General features: G+C 45.1%; 1 protein-coding gene across 1 annotated transcript in view; it reads right to left on the reverse strand.

The window, feature by feature from the left end:
* Positions 1 to 8,575: 8,575 nt before the first annotated feature.
* LOC147112892 (uncharacterized) overlaps positions 8,576 to 14,938 on the reverse strand; it is a 133,855-nt gene continuing 127,492 nt past the window's right edge. Inside the window, exons 22-23 of the mRNA XM_085997658.1 lie at positions 12,381 to 12,514; positions 8,576 to 9,229 (exon numbers count right to left, since the gene is read on the reverse strand). Of these exons, the coding sequence (XP_085853784.1) occupies positions 8,997 to 9,229; positions 12,381 to 12,514 (367 nt within the window). The 3' untranslated portion in view covers positions 8,576 to 8,996. The remainder of the gene's footprint in view (positions 9,230 to 12,380; positions 12,515 to 14,938) is intronic.

A 14,938-nucleotide genomic window follows, 5' to 3' on the forward strand; every position in this document is an offset into this window, starting at 1 on the left:
CTTTGATCAGGTGGGCTCGGTCGGGCCTGTAAAAATGGGGCTTGCATTCCGCACAGGTGCGGCAGTCCCTGGTCATCGACCGGACCTCCTCGATGGAATAGGGGAGGTTACGGGATTTTATAAAGTGAAATAGCCGGGTGACCCCCGGGTGGCAGAGGCCATTGTGGAGGCCCTGTAACCTGTCCCCCTGGATGCTGGCACACATCCCTCGTGATAGGGCGTCGGGGAATTCGTTGAGGGCCCCTGGCCTATATATTATGTCGTACTCAAATGTAGAGAGTTCGATCCGCCACCTGAGAATTTTGTCGTTCTTGATCTTCCCCCTCTGTTTGTTGTTAAACATGAAGGCTACCGACCGCTGGTCGGTAAGCAGGGTGAAGCGTTTGCCGGCTAGGTAGTGCCTCCAGTGCCGCACTGCCTCCACTATGGCCTGGGCCTCCTTCTCTACCGAGGAGTGCCTGATCTCGGGCCCTTGGAGGGTTCTTGAGAAAAAGGCTACGGGCCGCCCATCCTGGTTGAGGGTGGCTGCTAAAGCGAAGTCAGGCGCAGCGCTTTCGACCTGGAAAGGGATGTTTTCGTCCACTGCCTGCAGTGCGGCCTTCTCAATGTCGTGTTTAATGCTGTTGAAGGCGGCGTGGGCCTCGGCCGTGAGCGGGAAGGACGTTGATTTCAGGAGGGGACGGGCCTTGTCGGAATAATTGGGGACCCATTGGGCGTAATAGGAGAAGAACCCCAGGCACCTTTTCAGGGCCTTGGGAGTGTTTGGTAGGGGTAGCTCCCGTAGGGGGCGCAATCGGTCGGGGTCCGGACCGATTTCCCCGTTTTCCACCACGCAGCCCAGGATACAGAGGCGCGTGGTGCTAAAGACACACTTATCCTCGTTGTAGGTGAGATTGAGTCTGAGGGCGGTTTTCAGAAATCTCGCGAGGTTCAAGTCGTGGTCTTGCTGGTCGTGGCCGCAGATGGTGACGTTGTCTAGCTGTTAACTGGTTCTCATCGACCATGCGGTCCATCTCCCGCTGGAAGACCGAGACCCCATTCGTTACCCCAAAGGGGACTGAGGAAGTGGTAGAGGCATCCGTTCGCCTCGAAGGCGGTGTATGGACGGTCCTCCGGCCTAATGGGGAGCTGGTGGTATGCCGATTTTAGGTCGATGGTGGAAAACACCGGGTATTGCGCAATTTGGTTAACCATATCCGCTATGCGGGGCAGAGGGTAGGCGTCTAGCTGGGTGTATAGATTAACCGTCTGGCTATAATCTATCACCATCCGCTTCTTTTCGCTACCCTTAACTACTACTACCTGGGCGCGCCACGGGCTGGTACTGCATTCGATGATACCCTCCCGCTTGAGTCTTTCTACTTCCGATGCAATGAACCGTCTATCCTCCCAGCTGTCCCGCCTACTCTTGGTCGCTATGGGTCAACAGTTGGGTGCGAGGTTGGCGAACAGAGAGGGCGGCTTGACCTTCAGGGTAGCCAGACCGCACACTGTGAGGGGCGGCTGGGACCCACCGTAGGTAAGCGTGATACTTTGGTGGTGGCACTGGAAGTCCAGACCCAAGATCACGCTCACACAGAGATCTGGCATTATCAATAGTTTAAAATCTCTGTAATCAGTGCCTTTTACCGACAACATAACTGTGCAGAAACCTGTAATTTTTGAGGTATGAGTCTTATCAGCCATGGCGATTTTGCCCTGTGTGGGGACTATCGTTAGTGAAAGTCATTTTACCAGGCTAGGATGAATAAAGCTTTCGGTGCTCCCGCAGTCAATCAAGCATTTAACCTTGTTCCCGTTTACCTCTATGTCCATCATCGATTTAGACAACGGATGCGGCCTGGATTGATCCACTGTGATCGAGGCCACCAGTGGGTCCTGGAGGTCTGTGTAGTCGGGGCAAGATGGTGGACTCCATGAGGGTGGACAAGATGGTGTCCAAGATGGCCACCCCCACGGCGCGCACGCGGCGGTGGTGGAGTTGGAGGCGGGGTTCCCTCTGCAGACTTTGCTGAAATGTCCTTTCTTCCCGCATTTAAAACAGGTGGTGCCCTTTGCTGGGCACAGATGCCTGGAGTGTTTGTCCTGGCCGCAGAAGTAGCATTTCGGGCCCCAATGCATCGCGGCAGTAGTGGGGCTCCTGGGTGGGGGCTGGGGCTCCGATGGTGCTGGGCTGGCCTGAGACCTGGGAGGTGAAGATGGCGGCCCCCACGAGGCGGAGTGGGCTGCGTGGCCTGAGGAACAGGATTCAGAGTTCCTCTGGGCCATATCCAGCGATCGCGCTATACCCATAGCCTGTTTTAAGTCCAGTCCCTGCTTTTCAAACAGTTTCTGCCGAATGTAATTTGAACTGAGGCCCGCAATAAAGGAGTCTCGGATCAGCTCCTCCGTGTACACGATGGCAGACACGGCCTTACAGTTACAGTCTCTGCCCAGTACTTTTAGGCTTAGCATGAAGTCCTCTAGTGACTCACCATGCCGCTGCGTGCGAGTAGTCAGAAGATGCCTGGCGTACACCTCGTTTATTGGCCGCACGTAGTGGGCCTTCAGAATGGTGCAGGCATCCCCGTAGCTGGTGGCATCTTGGATGAGAGGGGAGACCCGATGGCTCACCCAGTTTCGCAGGATTCCCAGTTTCACGTCTCCGGTGGCGGTTGCGGCTGCTATGGCGGTGGATGAGTTTGCGATGAAAAATTCGAAGCATTGGAACCAGTGTCCGAACTGTGTGGCTGCGTCTGAGGCATGGGGGTCCAGATCCAAGCGCTCTGGTTTCAGGAGTCGATCCATCTTGGTGTTTTAGTGATTAAAATTGATGTGCCATCAATAACTCAAAGACAAGGAGTTTAAAGGATTCAACTAAAGGCTTTTAATCACTAAGAACATTGCAGGTCTTTCCACATCGGGTTCGTCTGATAGAATGACTCATACAGCTCTTGAGACCTTTATGTGGCAAAAGACAGGGGCGTAGCCAATACACACAATAGGAAAAAGGGGGCGGTACACACAATACAAAGCAGGTAAAACACAGGGGCTGATGAAGGCATATATTTCATCACACCCCACATGTTCTTTGTACAAGGAAATGAGTTGTGGGGAGGCAGGTTTGTCCCATGATTAGTTGGATAGTAGAAAATCAGGTGCGGCCGCAGCTCTTGAAGAGGTTGTGGCAATCTGGATTTTGCCTGTAGCATCTGAGCTGATTTAAAAAAAAACGTATGTCTGTAATGCTAGGTGCAGCTTATAAGGGGTTAATTTTCAAGACTGCGAGCAGCAATTTTTTGGGGTCAGCAGCCTATGATTTCATCTCAACAATAATGGGGCAGAAATTCCTCCCCAAGCGCGTGAGTACGGAAGGGGTACTTACGCGTCTGGCCGGAGGAAATGCCGGTTTTCAGCATGCACAGCGCATGCGCTGAAAACCGGCATTTCCTCTCCTCTCACCCAAGAGGTGACGAGGCTAGCGCGTGCGCTGTAGGGGGCAGCGCGTGCGTCTTGGATTTCCTATTTTGAGAGATTTGCGCATGTGTAAAGGCCTCCGGTCTTTACGCTTGTAAAAAGCACACGTAAGTATTTATTTTTACAGGTATGTGGTGTTTTAGTGCAATTTAGAATTCTTTTCCCCACAGGTTTATTATTTTAAAGAATCTACAATAAGGTAAATTTAGTTTTAGACCCTTTTTATTAAAAATTTATTTTTTTCAAAAAAAAACATTGTTTAAATTATTTTTTTAAACTTATTTATACTTAATTTAATGATTGGGATGTTTTTTTTAAATGTTATTTAAAGTTTAAGTAGTGTTTTGGGGTGCAGTACTTCTCATGAGTTTGACAGTTCTTACTCTCAAACTTATGAATGAAGTTTCCCCTCCCCTGATTGGCTGAACAGTGCTCACCTGATCCCAGCCGGCACATCGCACTAACTACGCCGCTGGGTCAGGTTAGCACAGCGCGCCGACATCAGAACCTGGCCACTGAAAGGAAATCCATTGCGGGCCAGGTTTCAGATGTCGGCGCGCAGGGTGAGCGCACATCGGGGGCTTGCACGCGCGGCAAGCCCCCGACACCAAGTTCTGGGCCAATGATTTGGAGTGTTAACTAGTAAACAAAGGGGCAGTGGTTATGTACAATCTCAAGCATTTCATTCCATTGTGACATCCAAAGCTCTTGGTATCACTCTATCAATTTGCATAGCGGGGGATTTAGCTAAGGCAAACAGAACTCGTGCTGACACATCAAAGAGTAAGAACTTTTACTGACAGCTTGTTGGGCCGAACCTCTCCTGCCCCAGCGCTGGAATGGGTCGGAGAAGGGTTTCAACCTGAAACGTTGACTCTATTTCTCTCTCCACGGATGTTGCCTGGCCTGCTGAGTTTTTCCAGCTTCTTCTGTTGTTATTTCGGATTTCCAGCATCCGCAGTATTTTGCTATCGGAGAAGTTTCCTTCTCGCTCCCAGACACAGGCTGAGCTGTGACATTTGCAGGCAGCAGCATTAGGTTGGCTGTATATTAAAAGTCTGACCCAGTTGAGCTCTCTTTCTCTCGATCCTGGGCTGGTTCTCTCTTCATATTCTCTTTTGCCTAATACTCTTGTCATCTTTTGCTTCCTTTTCATCTTTTCACTACTCCGGAGCTGTGCCATCTACCTTAGAGGGGCAAATTGGGATCTGGGAGGACTCAATCATTTAAGCTGAATACAAGGTTAATTTGTTTAATGGTATGTTGGCCTTCGTAGCGAGAGGCTTTGAGTACAGGAAAAAGGATGTCTTGCTGCAGTTGTACAGGGCCTTGGTGAGACCACATCTTGAGTATTGTGTGCAGTTTTGGTCGCCTTATCTGAGGAAGGATGTTCTTGCCATGGAAGGAGTTCAGCGAAGATTCACCAGGCTGATACCTGGGATGGCAGGTATGACGTATGAGGAGAGATTGGGTCGATTGGGCTTGTACTCGCTGGAGTTGAGAAGAATGAGAGGGGATCTCATTGAAACTTATAAAATTCTGACAGGACTGGACAGACTAGATGCAGGAAGGATGTTCCCGATGGTCGGGGAGTCCAGAACCAGGGGTCACAGTCTAAGGATAAAGGGTATGCCATTTAGGACAGAAATGAGGAGGAATTTCTTCACCCAGAGAGTGGTGAACCTGTGGAATTCTCTACCACAGAAGGCAGTAGAGGCCAATTCATTAAATATATTCAAGAAGGAGTTGGATATATTTCTTAAGGCTAAAGGGATCAAGGGGTATGGGGAGAAAGCAGGGACCGGGTACCGAATTTGGATGATCGGCCATGATCACATTGAATGGCGGAGCAGGCTCGAGGGGCCGAATGGCCTACTCCTGCTCCTATCTTCTATGTTTCTATGTTTACACAGCATGGAGCACATATCGGAAATTCAGGCATAAAAAAACACATCATCTGACTTACCACGAGTGTTAATATATTTAAAATAAATGCAAAAATCTGAAGAAGAAAAACTGTTCAGGAAACAACAAAGAGACTTCTGATAACTGTTCGGTTATGACACCTCCCTGAGTTTTATATCTGTGGAAGGGAAAATATTGTAGCTCAGTCTCAAGCTTTATATACATCTTCCCAGATGGACAGGGACATTGCAGCAAGGAATCCTCATAGGTCTCACTAAAAGTGATGTTTAACTTTAAAAATACATTTATTTGGAACAAAAGGTAAGTTTGTACATTGTATAATAATACTTCAGCCATATCACTTCAGAATGTTGTACAGTTTAAGATTTCACAATTTTGAGAAGACAAAAACAAAGATTCCGATCATGATGCTTTGCTCACCTGCAAGTAATACGTTTTTGTGCAAGTAATCCAACATAATAAAATAAACACAAGAAAATAAGCCATCGGCAATACTGTGATTTTGAAATTATGGTAAACACAAATTGAAAAGGATGTTTAACTCTACAAGTAAGTAATATTAATGGTAGTTGGTTTCCTGCAGATCACATCCATGTGTGTATTTATAGTAGGTACCAGCAGACCTCCTGCGGCATTGCTTATGGCAAATTGGGAATATGCTGTTGTACAATGACAGTACGTATTAGAAAAGTTGATCTCATGTATATTGTTCCTGGACAAATAAAATCTATTCTTCATGTAACTTTCTGTGCTTCTTTCCCTCTAAAGACTTGCATTTATATAGCACCTTTCACGACATCAGGATGTCCCAAAGCGCTTTACAGCCAATGAAGTACGTTTTGAAGTGTAGTCACTATTGTAATGTAGGAAACACGGTAGCCAATATGCGCACAGAAAGCTCCCACAAAAAGCAATGTGATAATGACCAGATAATCTGTTTTAGTGATGTTGGTTGAGGCATATTGGCCAGGACACGGGGATAACTTCTTTATGTATAGTTCTCACATTTTCTACTTGTATGTATTTCTCCATTTATCAGACTGCTTTTCCCTCCTTTTCCCGTACGTCACCCAATGTCTCTGTATGGCTCTTTCACATGTTCCTTTACTGATCTACTCAATTTCTATGTCCAATCTTTGCGAAAGTCCAGCAAGATGCATGTTCCACATTGGAGATGAGTGGAGACAGCAATGGGTGAGGACATATTGTCCACCTGTGCAGGTGAAAGAGTAACTGAAGAATTGAAGTTGGGAGATAGTGCAGTGGGCTGCCCCTGGGAGGAGCGGGGAGAAGTGTTGTCATGTGACATGTATTGTTGGGTCCACAGGACAAGGTAAAAAGACAAACCCTCCAAGATGCATCTCTCTCTCACTCACAATTTGTCAACAGGGGCTGGAAATGCTAGGCCCAGATAAAATTTGAAACTCTAGAAATAAAGCAGTGAGAGGGGCTTGCCTCTGCAGGGTAATCTTGCAAACATTACTAACATCAAATGACTAATTTTATAGGCAAGTTTAGTGATTTCTTTTCAGAACTTAGTAATTCTTTGCGTTTCTTATGCTATTTGTTTAGCCATATATACCGACCTGAATGAGAAAGGAAAGTAACAGCTAAAAGCAGCTTGAAATAAAATGGTTGAGGAATTTGATTGTTCATTTTGTGGCAGTTCCTTGTTCCTGATTCCCAGGAAAAAAATAAGTAATTCCTACCTGCCAAATATTTGAGCAAGTTAGCCTGGTCACCTGAACAGGTAATAGTTATTTAAGCCAATCGGAAAAGTGTGACACACTTTGCCTAATAAGTACTTGTTGCACTTGATGTGACATAAGCCATGTATCAGACTATTATATTTAAAAATATAAACAGATGGATGTGATTGGCAGATAACTGGTTCCCATTAACTGCATTTCCCTCAGAGTTACCTTGTTCTTTGAAGATACAGGTAGTGAACTGTGTCATGGCAGTAGGCTGAAGTTTGAGAAAACACATACCTGTTCCAAACACTCCTGTTTATACAGGGGTTCTGTTTCAAGCAGATCTCTTGGCAAATTTGATTCACATTTATCAGGATTAAATAGTAATACTGATATAAAAGCAAAAGATGTTGAAATGTTCGAACAAGAATTGTAATAAAAAGCAGCTCCCAAAAATGCTGATCATTGCAGCATTTACATTGCAGCTTCTAATTCTTTCCAAAGGAGCACTGAATTTTACCTCATTAATGGCACATAACAATACATTGCTAAAACCTGGCTATCCTTCTGTCTAAGGCATGTTGCTTTTAGAAGCAACTATTACAATAAGGTCATAAAATACAAAGTTTCAGGGCAATTTATACCTGTTAAATATTTCATCAAGTGAATTCTCCAGAAAAGGCCCGATGATGGCATTATCCTAGATCTTAAATATCAATAAAACATCCAACTTTTACTTCAGCTTTGCTTTTTTTTTAAATGTGTTCACATATGACTGGCCTCCAAAATAGAACCACTATTTTGCACGGATTTAGAATCAGGGCAATCTGCCTCAATGCTGTCAAACTAGTCAGTGTTTGTGACTCAGATACTGACATATACGCAGCGCAGAGACATTTTAGAAAGTTGTTCTTAATAGCCTTCAGAATCTGGGGAAAATTTTAATGGTAAGGGGGGGAGGCTTCTCTATGTATTTATGTAAACAAAAATTCTTGTGCAATGCTGAGTGTAGTAAACATGTCTTTGAATATAGATACAGATTGCTCTAATCTATTTCTTTTTTTTTAATTGCTAATTTTTCCCTCCAAGTTATCAAAGTTCTTTATAATTGCAAAATACTGCGGATGCTGGAAATCTGAAATAACAACAGAAAATGCTGGAAATACTCAGCAGGCCAGGCAGCATCCATGGAGAGAGAAACAGAGTTAACGTTTCAGGTCTGGGACCCTTCATCAGAACTTTAGTTCTTTAGTTCAGCTAGACTCAAGTCTCTCCTTTTCCCTTTGCAGCGGGCCGATGAGCAGCCTGTGTTCAAACCTTCCAACAACTCTCCCTTTGGATGGCTATTGGAGATGTGAATTACAGCCCAAGTTGGACTACCCTATTTAATTTTTCTCTGCTTCCACCTCTTCCCTCCCTTCCCCCAACCTAGTTGATGTCAACAGCTCCAACTCAGCATCTACCCCCCTCCCTGCAACCCCCCCGACCCCACCCCCAAGCGTACAAAATTAACATAGCAAGGGATCAATCCTTATACCTGCATCCTCCCACTCTGTGGCATTGAGGTTAGTGCTTGGATGTTTAGCCCTGGGATACAGCAAATCATTTTTTCTTCTCGCCACAACACACAGCAGGGATGGGAACAGAACTTACTGAAACGAACTTTGAAACATCAAGCTTCAAGCATTGAAACATCAAGGCCTGTCCCTCCCCCAGCAAACAGGGACGAGGTGGGAAATTATGGTTCTGGTCAGAACACCAACTAAACAGAAGCACGGTTGGGGAAAAAAAGTCACCAGCTGTAAATAAGTATAGACCTTATTTTGGAATATTGCTTTCAATTAACACTGATTAAATTATGATTGCATTTATAAGATCAATAAAAGAAACCCTTAAAACGCTTCGCCCAGGAGTTCTAATTTAAAAACACTTCCTATGAACAATGTTTGGACCAAATTCATGATATTCTTCTCGGCTGATCCAGGCACTCTCAAAGGCAGATGAACTCGCGAGGGCAGCACCTCCACTCCACACTGTGAAGTCCCGATTTGCTGGGCTTGCAATGTGTACATATTTTGACAGGTCCAGAGGCACCATGGAAGAGATTTCTTTTTGTACTCTTGCTGGTAATCCAGTCAACATTGTGTTTCCACCTTTAAGAAATTAAACAAATTTAGAATGCCGTTTTTTTTTGGCAACAGCAACTTCATTTTAAGCATAGTTTAACCATTCTCCTTAACCAATTTTCTTCTCCCCCAACCCGATTGTAATGTGTTTACTGAGATCTTGACTGAGATCAGCTATCTGGGCACTGACTGGGCATGGAACCTGGAATCTTTCTGGGCCTACTTGGCTCAGTTACTCATTTGAAAACTGTCATCACGTAGTCCAGTGGAAAAAAGCATTGAAAACTTCTTCTAACTGGACTGTTACGACAAGACGCTAGAATAAGTTGGGTAAAATAAATGAAGAACAATTATTCTTTCAACTGCAATCACATCACATAACAAGTTATCAGCTTAACAAAGCGGAGTGTGTTAATTTTCTATATTTGCATTTTAAAAAGTTAGATCAGGGCAGTACATTGGAAACGTAGAATGTGGAGTAATTACTGCGTTTCCTCAACATCTCGACAAATTTAATGATAGCCTTTAACAGTAGCAGCAACAACTTGCAATAATAGGGCACCAGTCATACTCAACTCCCCCTTATTTATTCCACATTAAGGTGAATATACAGAACGATAGTTATTAGATTAATTTAGTTCAATTAACACAATTTATCTCTATAATAACGAGAATAATGACGATGTTATCCTACCTCCACTTCAGCAAGTCATCTTGCTGGACTTAAACAGTCTGTGCACCTCTGCATTCTGACTTTCCGAGCCTACCTATTCCAGAACCTTTCTGTCCCAGCAGCGTCTCTGCTGCTAAACCTAGACTGCCTTTTTAGTGTCCATGGCCAGAATTTTTCAGGGGCTCAGGGGGCGCGTTTGGTGGCGGGTCGGCTGGGAAAATGTTTTTTTTTGAAAATGGGTAGGGAACTTGCTTTCAACCCACCTCCACGCTAGTCTCCCAGACGTCAGGTCTGTCATCGCAGAACAGACCCGACACCAAGCGGCGGGAGGGGCAACTTAGCTCATTAGCTGGATTGTTAAGAGGCAATTAAGTAGTATTTTAAGTTTACCTTTAGATTTTTAGAGTTCGCCAACAGCTTCCCCACTGCTCAAGGAACACGTCAGGTAAGGAGGTCGGGTGTTGTGTCAGCATGTGATGATTTCTAAACTTGACAGCTGCAAATGGTCTATAAAAGCTCCCATTTCACAGCTGTTCACTTTCCAAGGTTAGAAGCTGTTGCTTACAGCATTTGGAAGACAGATTGAGCTTTGTGCAGTTTGCAAGAGTTTGGAGTAAACTCTGTATCCAGTGTCACCTCATTGGAACAACCTCTCTCACCATTGACAATCGCTTCTGTCATCTCAACCTCACCTGCCATCTATTCCATCAGCATCAGTGCCCTTGAAAAATTCTCACCTTGGTCCTCAGAATCCCACCACAATCAGCCCCAACACCAGCAGCTCCAACAACAACACCAACCTTAACCGCAATCAGCTGGTGCTGCACAGGACAGAGGGCATCAGGACCCGACCACATTGCTGCCCAAGACACCAGGGATGGCCTCACCATGGCCACATTTACTTCACTTGGCGCTGTACACCCTGGCTGCCACATGATGTGACAGGTTGGCACCACCCCACACCATCACCATAAAGCATCTTTGCAATATCCAAGCCATTCCTTTCACACTCATCACCATTGCAGGGGGTACCGTTATGTCTCACCATTCACTGCAACTCACTAAGCCACTTCCAAAGGTGCACACAAATCTGTCCAAGAACGCAAAGGGTTGAAAATGAAGGTTTCAGTGTTTGACAGCACATTAACAGAAATTTTACATGAACATTAGCTAAAACACCCAAGTGCCTACCCTTGTGTATTGTTAGTTAATATGATTGGACTAGGATGAGGGTGAGTGTGAGAGGTGGCTAGTGAGATGGGGAGGTGATAATGGTGAGGGATAGGTGGAAGTGCAAGGTAAGTTGGTGTGAGTAAGGATGTGCAGGAGTAGGGTAGGGAAGGCAGAGTGACGGGGATGTGATGGGTGGCACAGCAGGATGAGGTTGAGTGTGGCTTTGCAGTAACGCTTCGTGAACTACTGAGATCATTGAAAGATTTGCGACACTGCAGCCTGGTCGTCCCGACGACATCCCTGCTTGTGTCCTCCTGTGCAATATGCAACCAGGCTGCGTTGGTCTCCTGGGGAGGTCTCTTCCGCCCATGGGAAGGGAAGAGAACCTCCCTGTGTGCTGTGACTCCCTCCATAAGCATATGGAGGGTGTCATGGCAGAGCCTGGGTGCAGCCGTGCACCTCTGTGCAGTGCTCGTCAGTGTTTGCATCATCTCAATGCTGTAGAACACTGACAGCAGAACTGTCAAAATCAATTTGCGCATGGTCCCTTTAAGGAAACTGGCTGATGACGCGTCATCAAGTGATGTCATCAGACCCGCTTCCTTCAATTGGCCGGCAAACTCGCTGGGCGGGCTTAACAAGCCCTATCAGTATAAAATTATTTTCACAGAGCGGGCTGGAGCCAGCAATGGGGTCGCACCGCCACCGCCTCGGTAGGCGAAATTGCGGCCCATGTCTTTCTTCTTATCCCCTGCTTAAGTAACAAACAGACGTAGATCAAAGAGTATTCCAACACAGTGGGTAAGAGGTATTTTTCGATTACTTCGGCAAGTTATTAAATTGTTTAGTATCTGGGGAAAATCAACTTCTGTTTAGCATATCAACCACCTCTTGTCTAGGTGCCCTTGACTAGAACTTGAGAATACACATTACTTTTACAAAACCCAGCATTAATTGGAGCTGCTTTTCCAAATCCTTTCTTTTGAAAAATGGCCATATATTCCTGAAATGTGACAATGATATTCTGTGGAGTAGGCAGAGTTCAACCTATAACTCTAACTGGAGTAAGGTAATCAAGTTCACTTTCAGACGATCTGTAAATTTATTGTTCTCGACCAGAATAGTAATAGCAAGCGAGGCAAGTAAATGCATCACTACCGTGAACTGCTGAAAGGTTACATAATAGCAAAAACAAAACTTGCCGAACAATTTTCATGAAGAGAATGCCCTCTAAAGGAATCAACAAAATGTTATGATATATATACCACTGCCGTATTACGTGATGCAGTTCAATTTCCACTTTATCTTGAAGCAGGTGGCCAGCCAATTTACCTGAAAGAATGATGTTTGCAACAAAGGTTTTTCTCAGGTCTACATCACAGAGAATAATGGAGCGGAGAAGGCTCTCATGAATTCCATAGTGATCTTTTCCGATCACCTCTGGTCTAAACAAGATCTCTGGAGCCCTGGAATAGGGAGGGAAAAAAATCACAATGAATTTGTACGTTCATAGTACAGTCACCATGCACTTAACATCTCAAATTATAACACAACATTTCTCACTGTGTAAGAATTATTAAAGACTTTGAATCATCAAATCTCAACTCTTAAAGCTCTTCACCACAGGCAGTATGGTGACTACGTACTGCAGCACCAAAGCACTGTGCTATAAAAGCAGAGAGATGCATATTTCATTCTCCCAACCTGCGGAATTCCCATCTCTGATGCATTTATAAAGAGACCAGGATCTGGATTTCTCTTTTCTTGGTAGGGTAGTGGCAGGGCAGAACTTCTGCCTGCCACACCAAACCCGCCACAGCCCTGACACATTTCCTGTGTTTTGGATTCCTTTAAGAACTGGCCGGCGCCATTGTGTCTGTGTTCAATCGCTAACTGACATCACATGAGCTTCGCCAGCGCTCTGAGGTAGCGCCTCGCTCCTCGGCCTTTGCGCCTTAAGACAGGTGTGAAGCGCCTGATTTAGCGCCCCAATCAACTCCTGGGGCGATAAAAGCCAAGTTTGCTGTCGGAGGCGATAATTAGCGCCAGGCGCTAAACTTTGCGCACGGCCGATAATGGCGCCCCAAATGGGACGATACTGAATTTTTCCCCCAAAAACTCTTCCCTCATTCAAATCCTTAAAACACATTTTGGGTCAAACGAGCAACACGGCTGTGATCTTTTGGGCTCTATTATGGCAGGAAGTCATTTGCAAAGTATTGAACATGATTAGTTTGCTACAATATTGCAGATTAGTTGCAGGAATGAAAAATGACGTATAAAATATGTGTGTTTTGAGTGGAAAACTCTATCTTCCCATTTACCGTGATTGAAATATGCACAGTGCACAAGTCAACAAGGTGAAACCTTTGTGAATCCAGTTTGCGTTTCACAGTTTAAAATTGAAATCAAAATACACAACTTGCTGCAAAAAAAGTTAGTCGCCACTACTTAAAGCATCCACATTTAAAATGGGCAGTTGCTTATATTGTCCAAAAAGCGCTAACCATTATCCATTTGCATTAACGTCAATGTCAAAGTTGTCGGTTAAAGCATCTTATGTGTTCCGTTTATTGTAGGCAGAAACAGCTGTATTAAGGGTCTCTGACAATTTAATGAATTATTATCTTCCTTTTTCACACTGATCACTGTGGAACTTTATTTCAATTAAACTTAGTTTATATCGAATTAAATTAGGTTGGTTCTGTGAATTACAGGATTGAAATTTTAACCGGTCTCCTAATTTCCATGTTAGAGTCAATTTCTCCAGACGGAGTAATTTAAGCTCAGGGCAAGAACCTGTCCTGATCTGACTACAGTATTTATAAAAGTGTATTAGTCTGTGCAGCCAAAGAGGTGGTGGAGAAAGATGGGGTTATAGAACCAGGAGCAATCCTGGACTAAACCAGTATTATACACAGGCGAGAAACCGGATTACAGTGGGTTGCGCCTCCTCTGCCGCAATATCAATGCTTCTCTGAAAATGACCAATTGTACAGATATTTTGCCAGACTATAACCAATAGAAAACTCAATGCCTTTTCTTTATCTCCTCTGCGATGGCGAGATAAATGAAAAATAAATCATCAGAAACTCAGTCCAGCGCTTGACTGCAGCAAGAAAGTCAAACAATCAACTTGTTGGGCTGCATTGAGGATGAGCGGGAGAGAAAGAGAGAGAGAGAACACAGGGGGAAAAATTCAGTATCGCCCCGTTTGGGCATTATTGGCCGTGCGCAAAGTTTAGTGCTTGGCGCTAATTATCGCCTCTGATGGCAAACTTGGCTTTTATCGCCCCTGGAGGTGATTGGAGCACTAAATCAGGCGCTTCACACCTGTCTTAAGACGCAAAGGCTGTACCTCAGAGCGCTGGCGAAGCTCATGTGATGTCAGTCAGCAATGGAACACAGACACACTGCCACCGGCCAGTTCTTAAGGGGAGTTCTGATGAAAGGTCATCGACCTGAAACGTTAACTCTGTTTCTCTCTTCACAGATGCTGCTTGACCTGCTGAGTTTCTCCAGCATTTTCTGTTTTTATCTTAAAGGGGATTGGGTTGATCTTGCTCTCCATCCACATCCTACTCATTGCAGCCTTGAATCTCGGCCTGGAGAGACCTGTACATCAAATCTACTGGAAAGAACAATGGAGAGGCCCAGGGAAAAAGCTCAGACTGCAGCCCCCAGTCTCTTCTAAATCGATACAAGGACGGTCAAATCAAAATGAACCTGCAAAGTGCTGCTCAGTACCCAAAACTCCTTCACACAGTGTAGAATCTCTCCAGCAGTCTCTCTCTCTCTCAGAATGCGTGGTGCAAAAATGTCACCAACAAAAAAAGGCAGGAAGCGGTCGCCTTTAAATAGCGCTCCCCCAGTCCCTTCCTGACTGCAAA

This window comes from Somniosus microcephalus, chromosome 9 (assembly GCF_052327205.1).
Source record: "Somniosus microcephalus isolate GS21.2 chromosome 9, FLI_Smic_1.0, whole genome shotgun sequence".
NCBI lineage: Eukaryota > Metazoa > Chordata > Chondrichthyes > Squaliformes > Somniosidae > Somniosus > Somniosus microcephalus.